At 40.0% G+C, this 25,343-nt stretch overlaps 1 protein-coding gene across 1 annotated transcript in view; it reads right to left on the reverse strand.

Moving 5' to 3' along the window:
- Positions 1-23,996, reverse strand: part of plcl1 (phospholipase C like 1) — a 98,977-nt gene extending 74,981 nt beyond the window's left edge. Inside the window, exon 1 of the mRNA XM_036576423.1 lies at positions 23,088-23,996. Within this exon, the coding sequence (XP_036432316.1) occupies positions 23,088-23,267 (180 nt within the window). The 5' untranslated portion in view covers positions 23,268-23,996. The remainder of the gene's footprint in view (positions 1-23,087) is intronic.
- Between the last annotated feature and the right edge of the window lie 1,347 nt (positions 23,997-25,343).

Raw genomic sequence — 25,343 nt, forward strand, 5'->3', positions numbered from 1 at the left:
AGTGTGTTGCAATGACAGGTTAGTGTAGCCCTGGTAACACAGAGCAGAGAGCACTGCGCCCTGTAGATGGGAAAATCATTGGGAAAAAGAAGACTTTTGAACAGAGCAGCCAACTTTTAGTGCTGTGTAAGTGCAAGGAAGCGATAACCTCAGAGTGGCTCAAACTGAACAATAATTAGATGTCCTGCTTCTTTGAGTCTTTTCCAGACATTTTTCACTCACTTTCTCACTGTTTCTGTGCAAGTGTCTCTCGGCGTCAGAGTTTGGTTGAGTTAACTGGGTTGATCAGATTACAGAAGCAAATGCGATTAGAAGTCATCAGTGGAAAGCTGCAATGCTAATCTGACTTGGGGTCAATGCAGAGCAGGTGAGAGGTGACCAAAGGCCACTGCCGTGTTTGAGTACAGGTCAATGTTGGCTGCTGCTCTAAAGTGTGGCTAACATTACTAGAACAAACACAGCTATTTTTTATGAATGTCTCAATTCAGTTTTTAGCCCCTGATTCCAAGCCAATCATTTAATACTGAAATTCTGCCAACAGAGTCCTAATCCAATGCTTATATTTTCATGAATAATACAGACTCCAGGTTTACACTTCAAGTACAATAAAGTTAGTAATAAACAAGCTAATTTAGATAAGATATGCAAGGCTGTAGTTAACTTTAAAATGCTACATAAAACAACTATAGAGTATGTTTATTATGTCATGAGTTTTATGATGTCATGAACACAGTCATGCTGGAACAGGCCTTCCCCAAGCTGTTGCCACAAATTTGAAAGCACTTAGCAGCACCGCTCTGTGAGTTTGCGTGGTCTACCGCTTTGTGGCTGAGCTGTTGTTGCTCCTATACGCATCCATTTCACAATAACAGCACTCACAGTTGATGGGGCAGATTTAGCAAAGCAGAAATTTCACAAACTGATTTGTGGTAAAGGTGGCATCCCATGACAGTGCCACATTAAAGTCACAAAAATCGAAAATAGGGTGAATATAATGTTGCATTTTTGCCATCAAAAATATAGTGTATAGATTTCATCAGTTATAAACATCTTCAAATACATTGGTTCACATTGCACTCAGTCTGTGAAGGCCTTTTATACTGTAAGTGTGTAATAGTTACGTACTTTTTCAACAACATGCAGTCAAAACACCAGCACCGCAAACATTACAAAAAGCTGTTGGGCTGTTTTCATTTTTTACTTTAAAAACTTCCACCGAGATTTAATCTGTTTGTTGCATTCTGAAAACATGTCTCACTTTTACAAGTTGTGGACACTGATCCATTGAAATATGCCTGGACTGACTCTAATACCAATCTTTCAGTTCAGATGGGAACATCACTATTAACGACAGAATGACGAGTAAAGCAGCAAAAATAAAACAAGGTTGTAATTGAATTATATTCATCTCACATTCACTTGTATTTGTCTTAATTAAAAACAGTGTTGTTTTAATCAATTCACAATTATCTTCTGACCTTTTCTCCAAAAATACAAAGAATAAAATATGAAGAAAGTGCTTTGGGAACTCAGGGAGTTTATTTCCCAAAATGCTAATCACCTCTTGTTTGTTAAAGGCTGCAGACTACACAGCAAGCCAGTAAATAAATTCATATGGACCCCCTTTCCGCTACTTACCACTGAGCTTTTGAACACTATACTAATGCTAATCTCTTATTTTGTAGTAGTCCTTTGAGCAGATTCATACGTAATGAGATTATGTTGGCCCTGTTTGCCCAATAGCATTGTGCTTTCCTAAGCCAGAATCCTCTGAAGTAAAACGTTCCCTAATTGCAGTGATCAGAAAGCAGAAGCTGGAGTGTGATTACCTCACCAGCAGTCTATTCTAGCAAACAAGAAGTTTCAACGAAACACTGCTGGGTCTTTTTCCAGGTAATGCTAACATCAATAACCAAGTGACCCACATTGGACAGAGAGAAGAAGAGGACCTGAGGCTAATAGCACATATTCAGACCACATTTTTCCCCTCTCTGATGGACTTAAATTATGGCCAGCAGCGGTCAGCTGAAAAAGAACCTCTTTTGTATGAGCACTTAAGGACATGTATCTTAGTTCAGTCACCGTGGCCTATTGATGTTCTCTTCATTGAAATCCAGCGCACAGACACAAAATACCATATTCTGCTGTTTGACTAAATTATTCCTTCCGCTTTGTTTTTGGTTCACTGAAGCTCAGGTCAAGCCTTGGGGACGAGTGAGGTGTGCCTTTCAATATTCATGATAAAAAACACACTCTCACATTAATATGCAAAAATAAAAGGCCAGATTCATAAAACTCAGCAGTAACTGGGCTATGCTAGTGCTTATGGAAGCACTTATATAGGAATTGTGGGCCAATGCCGATATCCAGTGTTTTTCGTCTTTGTACAGTGGGGTCCAAATGAGACCACTAGTGAAAATGCTTCTAATTTGCATTCTACTCTAATTTAATTCAAAGTGTTTCCTTATAAATGATATGATCAGCACAACAATCTGAGTGGAAAGTAGAATCCTTTAAATATTTACATAAAATTCAGAATTTTGTAGTATGTGTCCCCATTTTGCTTTATGATAACATGCACTTGCACAGACTCTGATCACTAAAAGTGACAAAAGCCTCTGATAAGTAGATCAAATCCACATAAGAGTGGTCTGAACACAAGCTTCAACAGCAGGAATAAGACTTAAGAAAACAATCTACCCTTTTTGTACAATTTTACTCACACTTCCTCTACTGAGTGAGAAACAACTAATGCAATTTATATTTCTTTTGTTATCATTGGCAATAACTGTGTCCTCTAAGGGTTAAGAATCTGTATTGAATTGAAGAACTCAGTTAGAGACGGGTAAAAGAAAGAAAAAGACAGAAGATGAAAGGTGAGGGCATGGTGGTGGAGGGAGCTGTGGAGGAGAAAGCAGCTATGTATGGCTGAACGGTCTCTAATGAAGACTGAACTCCTGCAGCAAGAAAAGAGACTGCAAGCTAGAGCCGCTCTTGCCGCGCTCCAAAACCACTAATTATTTTAATTAGCCTCTTGTTTGCATTTGAATGGCAGCCCAAGGCACTTTTCAGCGTTGCAGTGTGTGTCGCTTTTCAGTGGTGTGCCTGAACATGCGTAAGTGTTTTTGGACTCCAGCGCCAACAGCACGCTGGGGAAGGGAGTATTTTCGCCTCGTCCTGGGAGGCCCTGGGCTGCTGATGTAGACAAATGGTGTACAGATCTAAAGATTCACATGGGTTAAAACCACAAAACCGCTAAACTGCTAAACCTTGGGTGCCCAGAGGGCAGAACATGTGGTCAGAACAGCTCAGCCTCACTTGTTTCTGGTTCATTAACTTCAACCCGACCACATCGAGTGATGTACTGAAGCCTCCGTGTACGATGATAAAAGATGCGCAGGTGTACACAGGTGGACATGGTCAAACGACAGACGAAGCTTAGCAGTGACCGATGGACGCAGGACTGATCCTCCATTTCATGCAGTTTGTTTACATTCGATTACAGCTGTGCGAGGTATCATTTATATCAAGATTGCAGCATTAGTGTCACAGAAAGGTTGAAATAGTAAGTTTCCTTTATGCAGTGTTTCAGCCTGGACTGCTTTTTAAGTGAGACACACTACAGGGCAGCCAATCAGAACATATTTATTTTACATATATCAGTCTTAAAGACACAGTAACACAAACAGCTTATGTTAGATGGTCCTCTCTTATATGGTTATGTAAAATGAAATATGATCACGTATTATACATAAATGCATACAAGTGTCACAAGAGCATCTAGGTTATTGGTACTGACACTGTGGTCTGTTAATATTTGGACATCGACAAAATTGCTGTTATTTATCTGTGAACTGCAGAATATTGATGCTGGAATTAGATATGAACTCAAAGTGCAGACTTTCGGCTTTAATTTTAGGTTATTTACATCCAAATTGGGTGAATGGTGTAGGAATTACCACCCTTTTCATGCATAGCACTCCCCATGGCCTCCCACAAATCTGTAGGAGCTCAAAATTAACTAGACAAGTAACATTATCATAAATTAAATTGTAATTTTTAATACTTGGTTCCAAATTCTTTGCAATCAGTGACTGAAGTCTGGAACCCATAGACACCATGAGATGCTGAGTTTCTTCTTTAGTTTTACCTTCAGTTTTGCCTTCAGTAAGTGAAAGGCATGCTCAGTTGAGGACAGTCACTGACTTGGCCATTGCAGAATATTCCACTGCTTTGCCTTAAAAAAAAATTATGGGTTGCTTCTGCAGTACGCTTTGGGTCCATATGGGTTTTGAAGCATTTGTATGAACCTGAGCAGATAATACAGCCCCACTTTAGAATTCATCCTGCTGCGTCTGTCAGCAGTCACATCATCAATTAATACAAGAGAACTGTCCACTGGCAACCATACATGCCCTCGCCATAACACTACCATAACACTGCTATAACACTTAACACATGAGGTGGCATGGAATCATGAGCAGATCATTAACTATGTATGAAAATGGTTGTAATTACTACATCGTTGATCTAATTTGGATATAAGTACCCTGAAAGTAAAGCTGAAAGTCTGCTCTTTGAGCTTTGACCTTTAACCCCGATATGCTGTGGAGGACAGCTAACATAACAATAACTTTGTTGATGTCCAAATATTTATGGACATTAAATTTAATCAATACAGCCCAGCACTGCATTCTATTTATATCTCATCAAAGTTTTATTTCTATCTAGTGGTCTAGCAGGTCCATGCAGAGTAGCCTTTCGGTTCCTCCTCATTGCTGTCCATTATCTGCCCAAGCCATTTAAACCACAATCAGTGATCTACTAATGTTCCCTTAACAACAACCTCCGCAGGGTCTGTTTTTATCGTCAGCTGGCTGCTGTCCCTGCTCTTTCCACAGACAAGGATGATGGATATCTGTCACAAAGCAAAGTGGCTCCTCCCACTCCATGGATAGAGAGATCTAGCAGTTTACAGCCAGCTATTACTAAGCTATAGGGAAGAATAGATTGGTCAGTAAAATTAATCAATAATTAACACCACGTAAAGCACATTTTTTCCATTTTTTTCTAAATGATGTCCAGTGAACAAAAGGCAGGGAAAAGTTCTATGAAACCTTGATTAAATGCACTGGTAAACCAGACAAGACAATTATTGTAAATTTACACTATCCCATCCAGAGCCACACAATAATAGGTGAGTGTGGCCAGATGGCTAAGCAGGATCTTTTCGACCCATACAAAAATTACTCAGTGAATAAAAATGACAGTGCAATTCACTTGACCACTTGCTATTTTGTATCTTAAACACGCTCTCAAGGCATGACATCCACTAGCATCCAACATTACCCTAGACATAAGACTACTAAGATTTTTAAAAGATTTAAAAAGAATATATCGTGTTGCAGGTTGGGAAGCATGGTTTGCATGATGAATAATAGATGAGATGGATTATGAATAATAATAAGAGGAAGAATGTAAATATCACTATCAATATCAGTACGAATCAGGACTGTCTGTGTAGTGTTGATGGAAGCTAACTGGTAAGGTATGTTATTAAGAAACTAGATTTTTCTGTGGGTCATGACTGTGCAGTTGTGTAGTATCTATTTAAGGGGCTCAATAAAGATTTTAGGGGGGCTGGTCACCATTGCTTCCCTGCCTTAGAGCCCAGTGTGAATGCCCCTCCTGCCACCTTAGCAGCCACTGAATGTAGCTTGAGGAATCTTAATGACTTTTAATCTTCTTTGTACAGAAGCGGAATTCCTGCCTGGACAGGGAATCAAACCTTTAATCTTGTGTGTGCAGGCGCTATTCTCTACTTATATAAGGTAAAAAGAATGAACATACCCAGCATTAGTCATTACGCATGAATTTGCTACGCATGAAGTGCGCTGTCATCTGTGCTTTTCAGTTCTAAAGGTTGTTTCATTATCTCATCAGATTTAATCTATTAATTTTGGATGTTTGTCATCTTTTGTGTCATCCTCTTTATATCACTATCCACCCTCCTGCTGACACACACACGTCTGCATGTGTGTTTGTCTGCTCTCCTGTCTGCTCCGCATCTGCTCGCCTGTCCACTCGCCGGTCATCAGTGTCTCCGTGTCTGACTTGCTTTAGTGAGATGTCAGCAGGGGGAGCAGGCAGGAAAAAAGAGGAAAAGCAGAGGGAGGGAGAGCGGGAGATTAACAGAGATAAAACTGTGTTCACTGGCTGTGGCAACTTCCAATGTGTCAATTAAAAACTCCAGAGGCGGTGCAGGACTGATCTCAGAAAGCAATGATCATAAGAACAAAGGGATCCATTCAGAGGGAGAGAGAGAGAGAGAGAGAGAGAGAGAGAGAGAGAGAGAAAGAGAGAGAGAGAGAATGAAAAAGAAAAAGAATGAAAAAGGAAGAGAGAGAGAGATAGAGAGACAGAATGAAAAAAGGAAGAGAGAGAGAGAATAAAAAAGAGAAAAACAACAGAGAATGAAAACAGAGAGAGAGGGAGAGAAAATGAAGAATAAAGAGAAAGGAGAGACCAAAAAATAAGAAGAAAGTGAGGGGGGAATGAAAAAGAGACAGACAGAGATACAGAGACAAAGTCAGGAGAGAGTGAATGACAAACACAGACAGGAAAGAGAAAGACAGAGATACACAAAAGACAGAGAGAGAGAGAGAGAGAGAGAGAGAATGAAAAAGAAAGAGAAAATAGATAGAATAAAAAAGAGGGAGAGAGAACGAAAAAGAAAGAAAAAAGAGAGAACAAAAAGAGAGAGGGAGAGAATGAAAAAGAAAGAGAGAAAGAAAGTCAGGAGAGAGAGAATGACAGACAGGAGAGAGAAAAAGAAAGAGATACACGAGAGAGAGAGAGAGAGAGATACTGAGAGAGAAATAAAAATATATTTCCTATTTTTGCTTTTTTTTCCACAAGGTCAAAGGTCATGAGGTCACTGCTCGCTCCCCGTGCCGCACAGGAAATGCCTACTGCGTGTCTGTGGAGCTTCAGCGGCAGACAGAGAGCGCAGTGAGGAAACGAGAGACCTCCACAACACAGGAGCAGAGGACTGGAAACAGGGAGAAGAGCAGGCTGCCATGAGAAACACGAGATGCCAGTTTGAAGTCGAAGTGAAATCCTGAGCTGCTCCTTCAGCAGTTTAATCAGCGTGGCCAGTTAAACTGTGATTTATCTGATGTAACAGTCAACAGTTTGTTGTTATGGAGACAGAGGTGGGTTTTTCAGCAGCGCGGCCCTCTCGAGGGTTTGATTTTGAACACTGCGAGGCAGATGGAAATGATTACAGCTATTTAAAGAGCGATAACTGAGGAGCTGACAAGACATGAAGCTATTCAGTGAGTTATTCATTGCCTCTGCCTGTTTTCCTACTGTCTTCAAGTTTGCACCATCAATCGTGCTGAGCCTCGGCCTTCCCGAGCTCCTCAGAGTAGGTGGAGTCTAAAGCGGGTTTTAAACTCCAGGAGAACGCAGTGATTTCTGATTTTATGGGTTTGGCCAACAGGCACATCTGGGAACATCTGAGTGACAGCACTAAATTGCATAATGACCTTCTGCAGATTCTGGTTAAGACCTGTGAGGTCAAGATCTGCTTGAGAAAGCTGAACCTGCTGAAACTGGCTGTCTTGGCTTTTGTAGGCTACAAACTCTCTAGTGTATTGGAGCATATATATGGGTATAAGTAGGGCTGGGTAAGGAGTGGGATATGTGAAAAAACATCACATCACAATCAAAATACCACCTGGTATTCAGGGGGTCCCATGTTGGCTGGCTACTCACTCACCATAGCTGCGCTGGTGATAGCTTCAATAGTAGCAAAATGTTTGGTTTAACAAGCCCTCTTTTGGAAATGCTCTGTTCTAGTTTGGTAATATTCTCTTCCATACATTAACCAAAGTCTTACACCGAGATCTTACACCAATCTCTTTGCTAATTAGGCAAGTTTTTCAGAGGTATCCCAGGCATAGTTACAGTTGCTAGGCAATGAAGGATCAACTGGGTGAACCAGTTTGATACAGCGCCCCCCTGAGGCAGACCAGTGCTGCAGCTCCATTTAGTTGAGAAAACTAAAGACAGAAGTTCTCTGATTGTGGGTGAAACAGCTAAACAATGACCTTCCCTTGAATTTGTATTTAAGTGTTTATTTTTCCCTAATGGACGGCATAATGTAATAGGTTCACTTTCAGACCTGCCCAGATGCTCTGTATTTCACACCTTAATCACAATACTTTTTCTCAGTACACAGTATCAGGGTTAATAATCCTACGATATTTAAATATCATGGCTATTAATTTGGAACCAGTTGTGTGTGGAACCAGTCCACTGTACTAATCCAATTAAACAGGACTAATTATGTCATCTCTATAATGAGGTAGGCCGTTGTCAGTGTTCTTTAAGTACTGGCAATATCCACAATACACTCAGAAAAGGCTACTATGATATTATGTGATGTAATGTATCATGATATTAATAAACATTTTTATCTTGCCAACTTCTAGGCTGGGTAACGACATTTAATACCTTTATGGTATTTACTGAACTGTCTTAATACTAATAAATACTGACAAAATCAATACTAAACTTCATACTTTGTTCAGTGAGCTAATCAGCATGTTCTAAAATCTGGACTGGTAATTCTCCGTCTAAATTGCATTCTTTATGCATGATGGCCAAATATCTCTGTTTAAGTTACCAGAAAAAGATAATTACAGTTTATCACTTAATAACATTTATACTGAATAATAATTATTAATATGAAAAGTGATTCCAAACTTTTAAACTGTAGTGTAAATGAATGCGCTGGTGTAAAATAACACTATTATAACATGATCATGATTTTTACAGCATTAGGCTATATTGGCTTGTAATATATTGCATTAAGTTAGTAACTATATCAATGTTCATAAAGAATATAATGACTTCCATTATAAAATAGATTTTTAGATCCTTTAATTATACAGTTTATGGGGAATGCATAACACACATAAGTTTGGAGAAGTATATGCACCCATCCAGACACTACCACTGTATGAACTCATACATATACACAATTAATTCCCTTCTCCTAACTCCACCAAGAGACATGAAGCCTCTCTACTCTCTCAAAATGTCATTCTTCCTTTTCCATCTTCCTCTAATTCTCTCTCTTTCTCTCTGGCATGTCAGAAGTCTTTTCAAAGGTTGAGTGGCGGAGGGGACGCAGAGGCGATTAGGAGTGTAATCCTGTTACTCACACTGCTTCCAGGAATCTCTGCTGTTTCTGCAGGTTCTCTTCTGTTTCTGACAGTCTCAGCATTAAAGCAACAGTTCGATAAAAAAATCTAATTTACACAATTAACCCTTACCTCAAACATAGTCGATTAGCCAAGACGTGTGTTGTCTGAAGTTTGTTTTTTTAGTTTTGCACCAGTTTTAAGTCCAGTGGTATATCAAGTCTCTCCTGTTTACAAAGCTTTTGGACCGAGGCCTCTTAATCTGAGACGAGAGTTCAGCAAGTCGTGAAACAATAGTGCAAAATCCTCATAGACACAATATCACTATGGTACAAAAACATAAAAGACTATTAACTCAGTAGAGGTTTCAGTTTAAACGCCTACACACAGTAATACATGCTTATGTACTAGCAGAGCAATTTCACACCCAACACAACCTCCACAATTGCCCTCAGCATTAGTAGAAGTATCAGCAGCTTCGCCAAGCAGACAATGTTTTCTTAACATTTTGATGCACAATATCATTACTGACAGCAATAGAGAATAATGGGCCTATCTTGGGCAGTGTGTTTATCCCACTTACCCTTTCTGCCTTTTCATAGGCCCCATTTACACCTGGCATTAACTCACATAGTGGGTGGTATGAGCAAAAATTTGTATCAATTATATCAATAATTATATATGTACATAAAAATTATTGATATAATGTTAAACAGTCACCATCACGTCAGTGTCACTGCAGTACGGAGAATGATCCACCACACAAATGATACCTGCTCTGTGGTGGTCCTGTGGGGGTCCTGACCATTGAAGAACAGGCTAAAAGTGGGCTAACAAAGTATGTAGAGAAACAGATGTACTACAGTCTTTAACTGCAGAACTACAAAGTAAACAGCTATACATCTCATTGCCCACTTTCGATCAGATCACTCGAGATGGATGCTAACACCATGTATAAACAGGGCCACAGCTACATTAATTTAATATGCCAGTACATACGTCTCATAAACATCCCACGGTTCCTCTTTTTTATAAATCACCAACCACATAAAAAACACAAACAGATTAATGTAAGTCATATTTGTTTGAATTAATATTTTAAGTTACATCTAGCGTAGCAGTCTTACAGCTTAATCTCTGTGTATTTGTGCATTGATAACATAAGAAGGGGCGTACTATACTCAGATGTTACGCTAATGTAACTGATGCTTGTGCTGCACAAAATAGCTTCAAACTGCATGTAGTTGTTGAGTAATCTCAAATAGACTTGTGGTTTTGACACTGTATGACATACTGTTATCTATAAAACATGGACAAAAGGACCTCACATGGCTAAGAATAGAAGTATCAGCCATCTTAAAGCCTGAACGTTGTCTCTTTTGAGTCTTAACGTACAACTGAAAAACAGGGAAAGAACAACATCACCAAACTGGGAGCATTCGGCTCATGTTGATCTTTGAGGCTGAGTGAGATGAGAAAGAGAGTGAAAGCGAGAGAGCGGTTCTTGTTAGTCTGTCTGTCCTCTTGTTGGGATCTATTGATGGGGTGCAGATGTGTGAAGTGCTATGGTGCTTAAGAGTTCCTGCTGTAATTCCTCCAAACTAAACCTCGCACTCTCAAAGACATCTGCTCCTCTTACAACATGCTTGGAGCAAAAACAAAGAGTGCAGAACTTGCTCATGCCTTTCCTCATGCCATGCTGAAGCACAGCTCTTACTTGCTGCTGAACTTTTGGGTGGGGGTGACGAGCCGGTTGCTATGGCAGTCTGTTGTCGAGCCAGGGATTTCCATGGCGAGCTGCAGTGATGTCACTGCACTCAGACAGGGAGATTACATTCCTCCCTTTATGCGAGGCTCCGACTTGCCCTTTACATGCACAAATCACTTAAAGTGATAGTTTGGCAAAAAATCTAATGTATACAACGTTCCCCTTGTCCCAAATGCAGATAATCAGCTAGGACTTTTTCGGTGTCTGAAGTTTGCTTCTTCAGTTTTCCACTGGAGCTACAAGGCCAAAATCATCACCTTGTAGCTCCAAGTTAAGACATCTCCGAGACTTGCTAGTGTGGGTTCTGATAGTGCATTCCATACTGTTATTTGGACAAAACTGACAAATATACAGACAAAATTCAGGCTTCAAGATGGCTATTACATGATGCTACCAAGCTGGGCGTGTGAAGGCTAAGACGAGCTTCCTCCAAGAAACGTGAAGCGCCACCGTGTTTTTTCTAGCTGCAGCTATGGAAGCAACAATAAAATTTCTCAAAGTGCATGGAGGAGAACGTTTACTACCGATTCTGTTACATTAGCAAACAGTTGCCCGCGTTGGCTAGCATCGAGCTGGGAGATGGGGAGAGGGAGGGCCACCCTACCCACCAGAGAGGGGGAGCTATATTATGCTCTCTGCGTGCCTTTATCGCTAACTAACTAGGCTAGCTACTGTTTGTGCTAGTAAATGGTTTTATCTCTTAACACTAGGGCTGTTATCTAAAAAGGCCTAAAAAAAACCTACAGCCCCAAATTACTTTGGTTTGTTTGTTTGTTTTGTTTGTTTGTTATTTTTTCCTACCCCATGGTTAATCAAAATCAGTCATAAGGCCCTAAACCCTTATACATAAGACAGATCAGTTGTTATAGATATACAACCTGTTAAAGCGTTAAGCAGGCTGTGTACTTCAAATTAAATGACGTTTGGATACAAAACAATGTCTTCTTGCTCAAAACGACCCGGTGGTTTGAGTTCATCTGGTGCAGTGTGTCCCACTTACTGAACCGAACTCCTAATCACTGCGTCATTTGTTCTGAGACCTCCCTGTGACAGCAACTGGTCAACATGATGTCACACCGTTGCCTGTGTCACTGCACAGAGCTTCTAGTGGTGCTGAGATGTACAATTTTTTTTAAGTATACTTGCAACAATTCAAAGATAGTTTGATTTATTTTAGTTCTTTCATCATTTGAAGTATGCTGCCAGCTTTAGAAACCACAAAAGCAAGTCTATTTGAGATTACTTAACACAATACAATGCAGTTTGGTGCAAGTATGTGCTGATTTAGTTATGCTATGTGCACACTGTACATTTTTATATGCTTAAAATGTCTTATTTGTACAAAATCACTTGATTAACAGTGGTTTACAGAAAAGACAGCAAATCTACTGCCTTCCAAAAAAGATTCTAAAAGATGAGCATATCAGTGATAGTTTGAAATGTCTTGTTTTTTGCTATGTTTGGTATATATTGAAATCTTTACAACCAATGTTGAGGTAGGAAAAATATCTCCCATTTTTACTACATTTTATTTTTTCCCCTGGGGTCCACTTTTGCATAGCTTCATGTACACGACCATTTTCCAACCTCTCTTTATACCTGACAAATAAGCAGGCTGTGTTTGTTATTGTGCCTTTAAGATTGATATAAGATAAATGATCTCTGTTCCGATTGACTGCCCTGTACTGCACCTCATTTGAAAAGTACTCTGTGCTGAAACACTTCTTAGAACGTCAATATAAATGGGTTTGGCAAATGCCAGGAGAACATTACCTGCCTGACTGCATTGTGCCAACTGTAATGTTTGGTGGAGGAGGGATAATGCTATGGGGCTGTTTTTCAGTGGCTGGTCTAGGCCCCTTAGTTCCAGTGAGGGGAAATCTTTATGCTTCAGCAAACCAAGACACTTTGGAAAATTGTATGCTTTCAACTTTTTGGGAACAGTTTGGGAAAGGCTTTTTCTGTTCCAGCATGACTGAGCCCCAGTGCACAAAGCAAGGTCCATTAAGGCATGGTTGGGTGAGTTTGGTGTGAAAGAACTTGACTGAACTGCAGAGAGCCCTGACCTCAACCCCATCAAACACCTCTGGGATTAACTAAAACAGAGATTGTGAGCCAGGCCCTCTCGTCCAACATCAGTGTCTGACCTCACAAATGCTCTTCTGGATGAATGGGCAAAAACTCCCACAGACACACTCCAAATCTAGGTAGAAAGCTTCCCAGAAGAGTGGAAGCTGTTATAGCTGCAGATGGGGGAACAACTCCATATTACTGCCTATGGATTTAGAGTTGGATGTCATAAAAGCTCCTGCAGATGTAATGTGTAGGTGTCCCAATACTTTTGTCCATGTAGTTATACGTACATATGTACATATTATACATGTTAATAAGATCACAGAAAAAATAAATTCAAAACAAGCCATTTTTCCATATATGGGCTGTTTGGACTGAGTACATGAGAAATGGCACATTTAACAATGTTTACATATTACTTCAAATATCTATGGGAAATTTGGTTTACTGTGATATGGGCACTTTATCTGTTATACAACCACATCCTGCAGGTCCATGTATATCTTCCATCAGACACGTTTATCACTGAAGAAGCTTAATGCAACCAGAAGTTGTTCTCTTCCCCAGTGTATTTGCATTCCCTAGCTTTTAGTTTATGTTATTTAAATCAGTCATGAGTAACTCATGTACAGATTAAAGCAAAGACCTACAGTTTCTACAGTGCTGAACTCGTGGCTAAGCTTCCATTACTTGTTAGCTACATTCTTGTACCTCCAGTGCAAAACTAAAGTAGCAAACTTTGCTACACTAAACACTAAACATGTCATAAAGCTGATCTACTTCATTTAGGCTAAGGGTAAAAATGTGCATCCCTTTAACATTAAGGTCCACTGCATGATATAACCACAGGAGTGTTCGAAGTCCATAGCTATAGCTATGTAAGAGACAGAGCCAAGGTGCTTACCCAGTGTGTGCCGGGCCTGGCAGTGCTGGGAAAAGGCTCTGACAAACTGCAGGCTGGAGCGGCCAAGCCCAGCAGACTTAGGAGATGACAGCTTAATCCTAGCGATCATTACGCTGGAGTATAGGAAGAGCTGCTGACTTAGTTGTTCATGCTGTCAGCAGGAGGGCATGCCTTTAAGGGCACAGTGAGATAACAAAAACAAGAATGGATTAGATTTTAATGTGCAGGCGCCTTGGATTTGTGAGCCCATGTGTGTGTGTGGTCACTTTCCTCCAGGCCTTGCTTTGCCAGAGGTTCATCTGGTTCATTCTAAGCTCCAGCCACAGGTAAAATGTGTTCCACTGAAGATGACAAAACCTACAATCAACAAACCTTCCATCTCTACTCTCCCTCAACAAGGCCATCTGTGATCTCACTCTTTCACCTTTCATTTTTTGCAGTCTTCTATCTTTGCTACACTAAACTTCCTGCCCCCTTTCCACACCCTACTTCAAACTTCTCAGAGTTGCTCTAAGTTCTGAGCTGACTACACTGTCTCTTCTTTTCCAGCACTCTTCCCTTCTTTTTGTTTAGACAAGTCTTCCCTTTGGTGACCCCAGCAGGGCCCTTACAATAACAGACTTTCAGATAGATTAAGCAGCGCAGTCAACGTGAGCACTCGCACCAGACATGCACATCATCAGCTGTGAGTAGGGTGTTACTAAACAGGAAACCAAATGCAGATAAAGCTCTTTTCCCACCCCACTCCCTCCATCTCTCTCTTTTTTAATTCATCTCTGAATAAATCATCCATGCTATTTGGTGTCCAAGCCATGGGTAGTTAATATAGCAAAAACAAACACCATAATACATCCAAGTTATCACAATATTTATTTATTTGTCGGACAAGTTGTAATGGACAAAGAATATCAGAAAAGCAATCACATTTCTAAAAAAAAAGCTGAAGATTTTTTTCAGTATTTAATAAAAAAAAATAAATAAATAAATAAAAATTTCATAATTGGCTGACTTCCAATCAGCTACTATAAACTGGTTGTTGTTGTTTACAGGCTCTTTGTAATTGGTCTAAATCAGCATTTCTTAATCCTGCTCCTGGCAACCCATAGTACAGCACAGTGAGCGCTTGGGTAGCCGTTTGAGGTGCCAGTATCGCTATTCGAGTAGTCAGTGCGTTTTCATTACAAGGAGAAAATATACATGCCAACAATTCAAGGAAATACAGATTTTTTTAGTTCTCACAGCATTGTAGAAAGTGAGTTTTGCTTGTACTAGCAAGTAAGTGCACTATATTACACTGCTACAAAACGTGTGCTTTAACATGAAGCCGCCAGTGTGGCATCTAATCATACATCACCTGCTGTTCTTACTTTCTTTGGTTTCTGGTCACAATTTTCGCAACGTTATTGGATGAATCATATATATATATATATATATATATATATATATATATATATATATATATATATATATATATATATATACATATATATTCAGGCACATAGAGCTCCGGGAGCGCCTGCATAATAATGAAAACGTGCTAACATGCTAGCTCAGCCCAAGGGTCCTTGGGAAGTGAAATGAGGATGTAGATGTGATAATGGGCTTCAAACTGGCTCTGGCGTGGCTTTTTTGGCGTGGCTTTTTCTCGGGTTGATGTTAGCTAGGCAACTAAACAATGAATTACATTTCTCTGAAAGACTAACATGTTGGCACATCGTCCACTGAGAAGAAAACACGTTGTGTGGAAGACGAGTGCTCACCAGCATCCAACAGTATCAATTAACTGTAGCATTAACCTCTTAGCTGTAGATGTAAAGAAGCAGTTACTCATCTGACACGCAAACCTGCCTTTTTGTTTGGTTAGTTTTGAATTAATAAAACAGGTTTTTAACGTATGCATGTCTGCTTTTTTAACCTCTGAACACCAGCGCTAATGCCTAAAAATGTAATCCTACAGCCCTAAAGTCAGATTTTTTTGCTTTTCTCTTATCTGTGGTTAATCAGATACCTGTACATTAACTCTTACAAATACTCATAATATTAAAAATAGTCATAATGCACATCCTTAGTCTAATTATGCCTTAAGATATTCAGTTGTATGCAAAAGTGAAATTGCACATCCTTTACAGAAAACACAGCTAATGCACAGTTACTGTTCATTTGCTGAATTTGACAACACTGGAAAAAATAAAACATAAAATGTGGACTGTGCAAAAGTTATTGCACTTTTTATATTGTTTGTTTTACAAGCACTGTGAAACTTTGCTGCCTTTCAGATGTTTTTCAAATATTCAGCGTTCATGTAACAGTAAGCCAAAGGAAGAGTCACTGTGGGAAAGAATGCAAAAAACTCATAGAAGCCGAAATCACATAGCACTGTCTCGTGACATCGCAATCTTTCAAATGACTACTGACGTTAACAAAGGGACAGATCAAACACACAGAAAAAGAAACCTCTGGCAGCCTGGTTTGCTATAAAGCTCAGACCAGGCTGTGAGATCATTAGCCTATTGGTGTGTGTGCACACGCATATGTGTGTGTACAATCTGGTCTGGGCTCCGTTCCTCACAAAAGCTTTGGTACAAATAGTTCTACAATACAATGCAAAACTCTTGTCCAGATTGCAAAACATGGCAAGTCAGAGAGAGTGAAAACAAAGAAAAAAAGGCAAAAAGAAAGGCACTAATGAGGTAAGAGACTGCAGGAAACACGGCGAGCCAGAGTCGCAGGTCAAAACACACAAAGAAAACTTCAGCATTTGCATCGACTCATACAAGCCTGGTTCCACTTCCTCTTGCAGGCACAGGTTAACGTTTCTGAACCACGGCCTGCCGCACAACACAGCCACACAGTGATGTTTCATGTATATAATTCACTCTTTCTCTCAGATCAGCATGCCGTCACGATGGCTGAGAAGAACACGGTGCGTCAGTGAGCGTTCGTGTGAGTAACCAAGGACATCACTCTGTACGCTGTGGCACCAGTAGCTGAGTGACACTAGAGGACAGAAGTGTTACTCTGGCCCCTGCCAACACCCAGCCTGCAGCACACGGGCACACACACACACACACATAACACAACACAACACAACACAAAAGCTCTCGCAACTGCAAAGAGACACAAACTGTCACAGCAGTTACATTGTCATTATTCTTGACCTGAAGCCAGTAGCATTTTGTAAACAGTCATTGTCCAGGACTGAGAACAGAGTGTGAAAACAAGATAGGGCTGATGGAGGATAACACTTTTGACTTCTCCTTTTCAGAACTTAGTGGCAAAAAAAAAAAAGATAAACTTGGGGGAAACGCTTTCAAAAAGAAGCATCATTTTAATAAGAAATAAGGTTAAGGTTAATAAGAATAAGATTACGTCAGAGCAGAATAAAAAAAAATTACCTGTTACATCAAATGTTTCATCTCCTCTTGACAGAAATCGATTTGTTTGCTGTCTCTCTCCTCAATTTTGTTTTGACTAAAATTAGATTCACTGATTGATGTTTGTTCTTTTCCTTATATGAAACAACAACAGGAGGACGAGAGGAACAGACACTGCATGTGCAATTATCTGAGTCTGGAAGGGGAAATGTGCATGTATGTGTGCGTGAGGAAGACAATTTAAAGCAGTTAGTTTAGGAAAAGTTAAAAAGCTGGTATGCCAGTCTAAAATACACAATACAGAGTTTCAGTTAGAGACTGGCAGACCCATTACTGCTGTTTGTGCACCCTCCTTTCAGGCACCTCTCTGCAGCTAGGTGTCCCTCAAGGCTTCATACTAAGTCCCAAATTTGTTTTCTGAACTAATTTAAAGGCAGAAAGTTTCCCTCCAACAGTTGTGACAACTTCCTACAAGTTTTTATGTTCGTGTTTGTTTTGATGTATGTGTCCTGAAACATTTTCTTATGAAACATTTTTCAACTTTCTGTTAGCTACATATACCTAGTTACCCAACTAATCCACTTTGCAGGAATTAGGCAATATACTCACATATATGTCTGGTAATTTATGCAAGTAACCCATAACATTAGCTAGCTGGCCAACAAGATAACTAATAGCCACAGCTATCAAAGTCAAAGCTAAGTGTGCTGACACTTTTGTCAGTTTGCCAGTCACAACACCTCTTTGGCCACTATGGCCAACCACTCACCCATATGGTGGTCTGAAATGTTGCATGTTCATATTCTCTTTTGAGTGTCAGGAAGGAGCTTGATAACATCTTGATTGATCATTTGCTCTATTTCACTCCCTCATTCAGCCATCTGAATACAACAGACACAGTTTTCTTCCATTTTAGATTTTTTTTTTTTAGATTAAACTTGGATGCAAATTCAGATGCTATATATTCACATATGATAAAAAAATGCAGTGGTATTTTTTCAAGCATCCTGAGCCAAAATATCAAAAACTGTCATGTGTTACTATGTATGCGTTACTAGTCAACATTGCAGAGTCTGATTGTGGGCAGGAACATCAATTCAAAGAAGCAGATCAAATGTTTTTGTTATTATTGAAAAGATAATTGTTTCTGAGAATTGGAGGGTTGGGAATATCAGTGTGTTTTGTTGCCACCAATAGAAAGAGCTTGCTCCCAGAATCTCATTTGAGCTAGATACACTCCACAGAGTTTCTGGGTTCTGCCGTCTTTGTATTACTCAATTCAATGCACAATATAGCTTATACATTGTTGTGATTTCATTGTTCCTCTTCATACAGTTCAAAAATTGCTACTGTACACTTCTGTAAGATTTGCAAACAAGTGATTTAGGAAAGCAGGTCACTGAAGCCTCGTACAATCTACTGCGGTGATATAAGGGGCCACAATGACACTTAAATCACCGCACTAAAGCTAAGGCCACATTAGAGTTGAGAGCAGATATACAGCACTTTAATCCTGGTGACTTTGGCCACCCTTACCAAGGGCAAAGAGAGCACAAATCAATCGGTTGTTATTATCCGTTCTATGCTCACAGGAGATATCATGCTTTTCTAGGGCAACATTCAATTACACCTTTGCACAACTGTGGCTCGGACTGAAGCTGTTCAGTCAAAGTACTTTTCTCAAGGATACAAGGACAATATATCCTCATAGTCACAGGCAAAACATGGGATCTATTTTGTTCCCAGTCACGTGTGCTCATGCATTCACCGTTGAATACTTACTGGTGATTTCATCAAGCAACAGGTCAAGTGACCTCTAACAAGAAATTCTGAAAAAACATACAGCTTCAAAGGATCTTTCAACACTGCTCAAGCCTGTAGGAAAATGCTTCTGCCTGTGCCACCATTTGCTAGGGAAGCATCCCTGACCACAGAAACAATACTGCCTCTGGATGCCATCTGAGAAGGGCTGGGCTCTTTGGCTTGGGCTGGGCATTACTCATACACTAGATCTAGAACAGGACGACCCAAGGCCCAAGCTGGGACAAGTCACATGAACGCTGCCCTCCCTTTCAGCTTCCCCGTGCCTGTCACTGACATCATCATCCTCTTTGCCATCTGTCAATTACCCAGTGCCGTTTCCTGCCTGCCCCTAGTCTCAGACAGACCCTATCAGGCATGTGAAAGCTTAGCTTCTGAGTGGAAGACAGGAAAGATGTGCTCCTTTCCATTGAGCCCTGAAGAATGCTCTCCATAAAGTTTGTATAGGCAGGGGTGTAATGATACATATCATTTCACAATACGATATGTATTGTGGTTATTGGAAATAACATTTTTATACATTTTATACAAAAATATACATTTTTCTATTTTTCTATATTGAAGTAAAGTAAAGTAAGACGTGCCAAAGCTCTTTTGGTCAGAGTCCAGTTGCCAAGACAACTGCCTGCATTGTGAAAACAGAAATAATGAAGGCATGATGCAAAATATTTGAGTTTATTAAGGTTAAATTCTATTTTTTTAAAAAGGACCTCAGCCTACATTACATCTAGGGAAACTGCCAGACACTCTAATACAGAACAGCCTCCAGTCTAATCATGTTACAGAGATAACTAATGTAGTGTTAGGTGTCTTCCCCTGGAGCGCTTATTGGCACAACATGATGAGCTCGCCTGGGCGGGGAATAAAGCCCCAGTCTGCTCGGCAGAGGACAGAGGTGTTAACCACAATGCTATAAAAACCACATTCTAAAGACCAGAAGGGAAGAACACTGTTCCTATCTAGAAGAGAGGCGCTAGTTAGCATTAGCTTAGCTAGCATGATAACAGCTCTGCCCACCACGGAGCATGTTCAATTCTGGCTAACTAAGGCACCAACACATATTTAAATGATAATTATTCAAATCTGAGGGTGTGAAGTTGAGCAACTTGCACTGAAGGGACAACCTTGTCCTGTTCAGTGGCGTTTGGATCTGTAGCTTAATTTTAGATTAGCGAGCCACTTATGGACCCAAATAGTGCCACACACTACAGCACAGGCTTAACTCTGAATTCTACAAGTATAAAGATTTGATGCAAAGTAATGTTTGAGAAAGCAAAAGCCTAGCAGCTGGTGTCAGAGTGATAGAAGTCTAAATCGCACCTTTTCTGTGGTGCTTGGTACTGTACTGCTAAAGAGGATATCTGAGAGCGCAAAGTCAAGTGACTAGTGTTAGAGCGAAAGCCGAAATCAAACGTGTTTTGTGGTGTGTTAGCACTCTTAGCTGAGGTCTTTCCTGCCTATGATTTTCCCCTCTTTTTATTAGTGCCACTTATTAATGAGTTCCAACTCCACCAATCAGAGAGCCTTCTAAAACATAAAAGGATAGAATGTGTTTATTTGGCCATTAAAACATGGAATAGAAATTGGACACATTATAATTCTGAAACACATTTTTAAATTCTGATTACAGCTGGTAAAGTGTAGTGGATAAAACTGCTGCTCTCTACACAGCAGACCAGGGTTTTATGAGATGATTTGAGATGAACAAACAAACCTAGGTTAGTTAAACAAATGAACATTAGTAAAGATGACTATAAAAGCAGCTGTTGAGAAAACTCAAAATTCTTCATACATCATGAAATTTTGAGTTGTCTTAACAGGTTCTTTGTTGCAGTGTGGTGAACGCATAGTTACCACAAACAAGCAATTTTCTCAAAACACAAATAAATTTAAATACATAGAAGGTATATATGGTAGAGGTTTTCTTCTTACTTTCATGGTGGAAACCATTTCAATGTATGTTAGATTGTCTAATATCACAAATATTTTTCATAGCAAAAAATCTAGCACAGCACAAATTGTTTCTATTGAATTAAGAATGTATATTGAAATGTGTACTGTAGCATCTCTACACAAGCTCAGCAGGCTGAGAGTTGTGCAAGGTACATTCAAGGTTTTTTTTTGTTTGTTTTCTTTTTCAAAAGACTTCTTGTGCGCCATAGACACTGTTGCTGTCATAAATAACCTAGTGTAAGAAATAAAAGCTTTATAGAAAGACTCATTTAAATGGAATGATTTATTCCAAGTAATTGTGGGCAATTTTTATTGGTGCTTTCATAATGAAATGTTCACACATTTCAACATTTACATAAAGTGCATCTGGCATTTTTAAATGGCTTTAAAAAACACACATATACACAGGTTTTAATATGACAGCAACAATTTGCAAAACAGAAAGGAAAATGATTGAAAGTACCATAAAGCAAACACAAATCACAACCTGAGCGGAAGCATAATCTAATAGTAGAAAGCTGCTGTCAAATGAATAAATATGATATCATATGATAATATGACAAATATAATATGATAAATATGATAATACTGGCATAGATGCGAGATATGTTACGTAGGCATCTCTCATTAACTATATTTTAGGTCAGACACAGTTTCAGGAAGCATATCCGCAGTAAGGGAACAAGTGCCTGGAATCAGCTGGAACTTCATGATCCTTCATGATCCTGCTACTTGACGCCTGACTACTCTGCTGCAGTGAAAACTGTTCATTTACATATACATAACTGCCTTACTGACCTTTAACATTGACATATGGATTTATGAAACCATATGTTTCCTCATCAGGTTGGCATTGTAGGAGAAAGGTGATGTCAAACATTTCTGAGACAATATCAAAATTCAACAGGGTGAGGCACGGCTGCATTTTTTCAGCGTGATCCTATCATAGGATGTTGCACAAATGTCAGTCATTTGATGAAGTAAGATAATTCACTGAACAATTCACTTAGTCATCACACAGTTTAGTCCCAGGTGTGCCTGTTGCACATAGCCTGCCAGCTTTTACTGCTGTGGTCTGTAAAGAGCATTTTGTAGACTATCAATATATCAAATAGGGTGGATACAGTTATTATGGACCATCAGAATAGAATAGAATAGAATAGAATAGAATAGAATAGAATAGGACATACTCCTGTTCTACTTTGTTATGGGACACACTCATATTCTATAATATTCTATTATGGGACATACTCCTACTTTATTGTTATATTATCTTCTAATATATTCTATTCAATTATATTATGTGACATAATCTTTTCAATTTTATTGTATTATAGCATATGCACCTATTCTATTCTATTCTATTACGGGGCATTCTCTCATTCTATCGTATTATGACACACGCTCCTATTCTATTCTATACTGCTCTATTCTATTCTATTCTACAACATATTACCGTTCTATCCTGTTTGATTATGGAACATACTTTTATTCTATTTTATTCTATTATTCTATTAATAGTGTAATAGAGCTATTATTATTCTATTACATACTCCTATTCTATCCTATTCCGCTCTAGGTAAGATACACTGTGTTAACACACACTGAACAGTGCTACTTGGTAATGGGAGACATGCATTTTATACGTTACAAATGATAAAGCCATTCTTTTAGTCAATCCCCCCTAAAATTAGGCTATTGTAACTTAATTAGATTATTTACAGCATTTAGTTTTGCTGAGTCAGAAGAAACACATTGGTAAGCATCACCTGAATCTCTGAAAGAGGTCAAGGAATTTATTAAAGTGTATTGTGGTACCGGATGACCCTTAATAGCCTACCAGAATCTCCCTCGATTTGGTGGATATTGGGGATGGCTGAGAGTGTATTTTGAAATGGGCTCATAGATTTTGCATTAATATTAAAATTCACATTAATATGCACGTGTTTACTCCTCCCGGAGCCCCATCCCCCCGCCTCTACCTTGATGATGCTGCTCCTCCTGGGCGCTGCCTTGGCTGTCTCCAGGAGCACCGTCTCCGGGTCTCTCTCTCCCGGGAGAATCACTCCACTCCTCCTTCCTCCACGGCTCATTCTGGGCGGCACCAGGTCCGGAGCTCCGTCCCCACAGACACCGTCCCCCACACACTCCCTGTCAGACATCACTGCCAGTCTGAGCCTCTATACCTCAGAATAAAACCAACTTTCTGGCTTTTCTTCTACGATCACAGTGAACTTGTAGGTGGCGTGGCGTTCAGATTGGCGTCCTCCACAAACCAGACACGGACTTAGGAGGGAATCGGAGGCTCCGGATCATCCCAAGATCAAGATCTGCTGGAAGAGGCTTTTCTGCGCTAATGACTTAGTTCAGTTTCCTTAACTGAGCTGAGAGGCGGTCAGAGTGAGAACAGTCTTCCACACATACTGACACAACTTAAAGGGTCCAGGCAGCGCGGACGAACGAGAACCAATCAAATTCTGTGTTTAATAATGAGTTCAAAATCTTAAAAGCGAGTTTAAAGCCTTCAGAATCTCCCGAGAACAGCCCTCGGTTCGTCGTGCAACAAGTCTCCTCTCATGCAGTCTGAACCAGGAGAGAGAGAGATGCTGCTTTCACAGCAGCCAGCAGAGAACCTGTTAGCTGTTAAATACGCGAGGCAAAGTTGAAGAAGACTCTTTCCGAGAGCCGGGCACTGCGAGACCAGGCGTCCAGACCAACAACGCTGTCCACACCATTCTTCTCTTCTCCAGTCACCTCAGCCGGTGAGAGCTGACGGTGCTGTGTGGTGAAGTGCTGCTCCTGTGTATGACCGCCGGACATCAGCGCTGCCGCGGAAACTGGGTGAGTTTTCAACACGCGCCAGAGCCGACAAGAACCGAGAAAACACAACAGTGACACTAGCCCCGCCTCAAACTGCAGCCACGCCCCGCCCTCACGCCCTTGAGTGACGCCTTCTTTGGCCAATGTAATCCAAGTTTCGAGCTGTCTCATATGCAAATCTCAGGGCTGGCGTTCTGAAGGGCGGGGCTTAAACGCGTTCACGAAAATGGAGCTCAGTACTAAGGAGAAGCAGCTGTTTTACATGTAAGACGGTCAGTAAGACAAACGAACGAAGTTTTTCCACATCCATGTTGCTCAGAAAGTAGAGTTTTATTTCAGTCGTTTCGACTTTACATTCTATAGTATTTCTTTTAAAGCCGAATATGGTCAGCAAGCACCTCCTCAGCCCGGCGTTGGTGATAACGATGATAAACGACGGCTCGTTGGCAGTCCGTGTAACAGCATCTGCCACAGTGAAGCATTGTTCCACTCTATCACACAGACTAACCAGAATTTGCAGCATTTTTCTAATCTTGTCAGTGACTTTGGCCAAGCCAGAAGTTTTCACTGGGAAAGTAGTGTGAGAACTGAATCAACTGTTCACTCTTGAAATCATGGAAGGATTTTGTTGATACTATACAGAAGAGAGGCTGCTCTTTATGTGCTATTTAAAGGGCCTTTATCCTATTTTCTATATTTTATTTTGTTCTTTTATGATGTTTGTGTGGATGTATATACCAAAAAAACTCATAATTCATATTTCCATTACAATTTAACAATAACAAGTTTTTGTTACTGTGTCTTTAAGAATCACACGTGTAAATGAACTCAGTTCTGATTGGCTGCCCTTTATTGTGACTCATTCAAAAAACAATCTAGGTAGAAACACTCCTTATAGCTTCAATGTGAATGGACGAGCTAAACAGCTATAGGCTGAATAGGCAGATATAAGTAAATTAATGTTTTTTTTTTTTTTGGTGTGACTTCCAAAACATCAAGCTTCTTTTTTTTTCTTTTGTTTTTGTTCATTTTTTTTGTTTGTTTGTTTTTTTGTTTGTTTGTCTGCTTAGCTCCACACATGAGGCATCCCCCATCCCCAATCCTGACAGCTTCATTAACTTATCATGAAGTCCTTCTTGAACTAAGTCAGGTGTTAGAGAAACACAAACCTGTGCAGTGCAGGTGAGCCAGGTGGATTAGGCTAATAAGTCTACACAGTAATTTCAGAGAGAACACAAAGCTCAATAGAAGAGGTGAGAGCAGGTGAAGGTTTAGGCTGGCTGTGGAATGTAGGCACAGCATGAATGTTATTAGCGCAGTTCCCTGAACTCTCACACCTTTCTGTGGCTAGTCACTAGCATCACTGTGCTATTCTGATATTGTTATAGAGCACTGTGTGCATGTGGCATGAACACTTT

The sequence above is a fragment of the Colossoma macropomum genome, unplaced genomic scaffold, assembly GCF_904425465.1.
Source record: "Colossoma macropomum unplaced genomic scaffold, Colossoma_macropomum, whole genome shotgun sequence".
Classification (NCBI taxonomy): domain Eukaryota; kingdom Metazoa; phylum Chordata; class Actinopteri; order Characiformes; family Serrasalmidae; genus Colossoma; species Colossoma macropomum.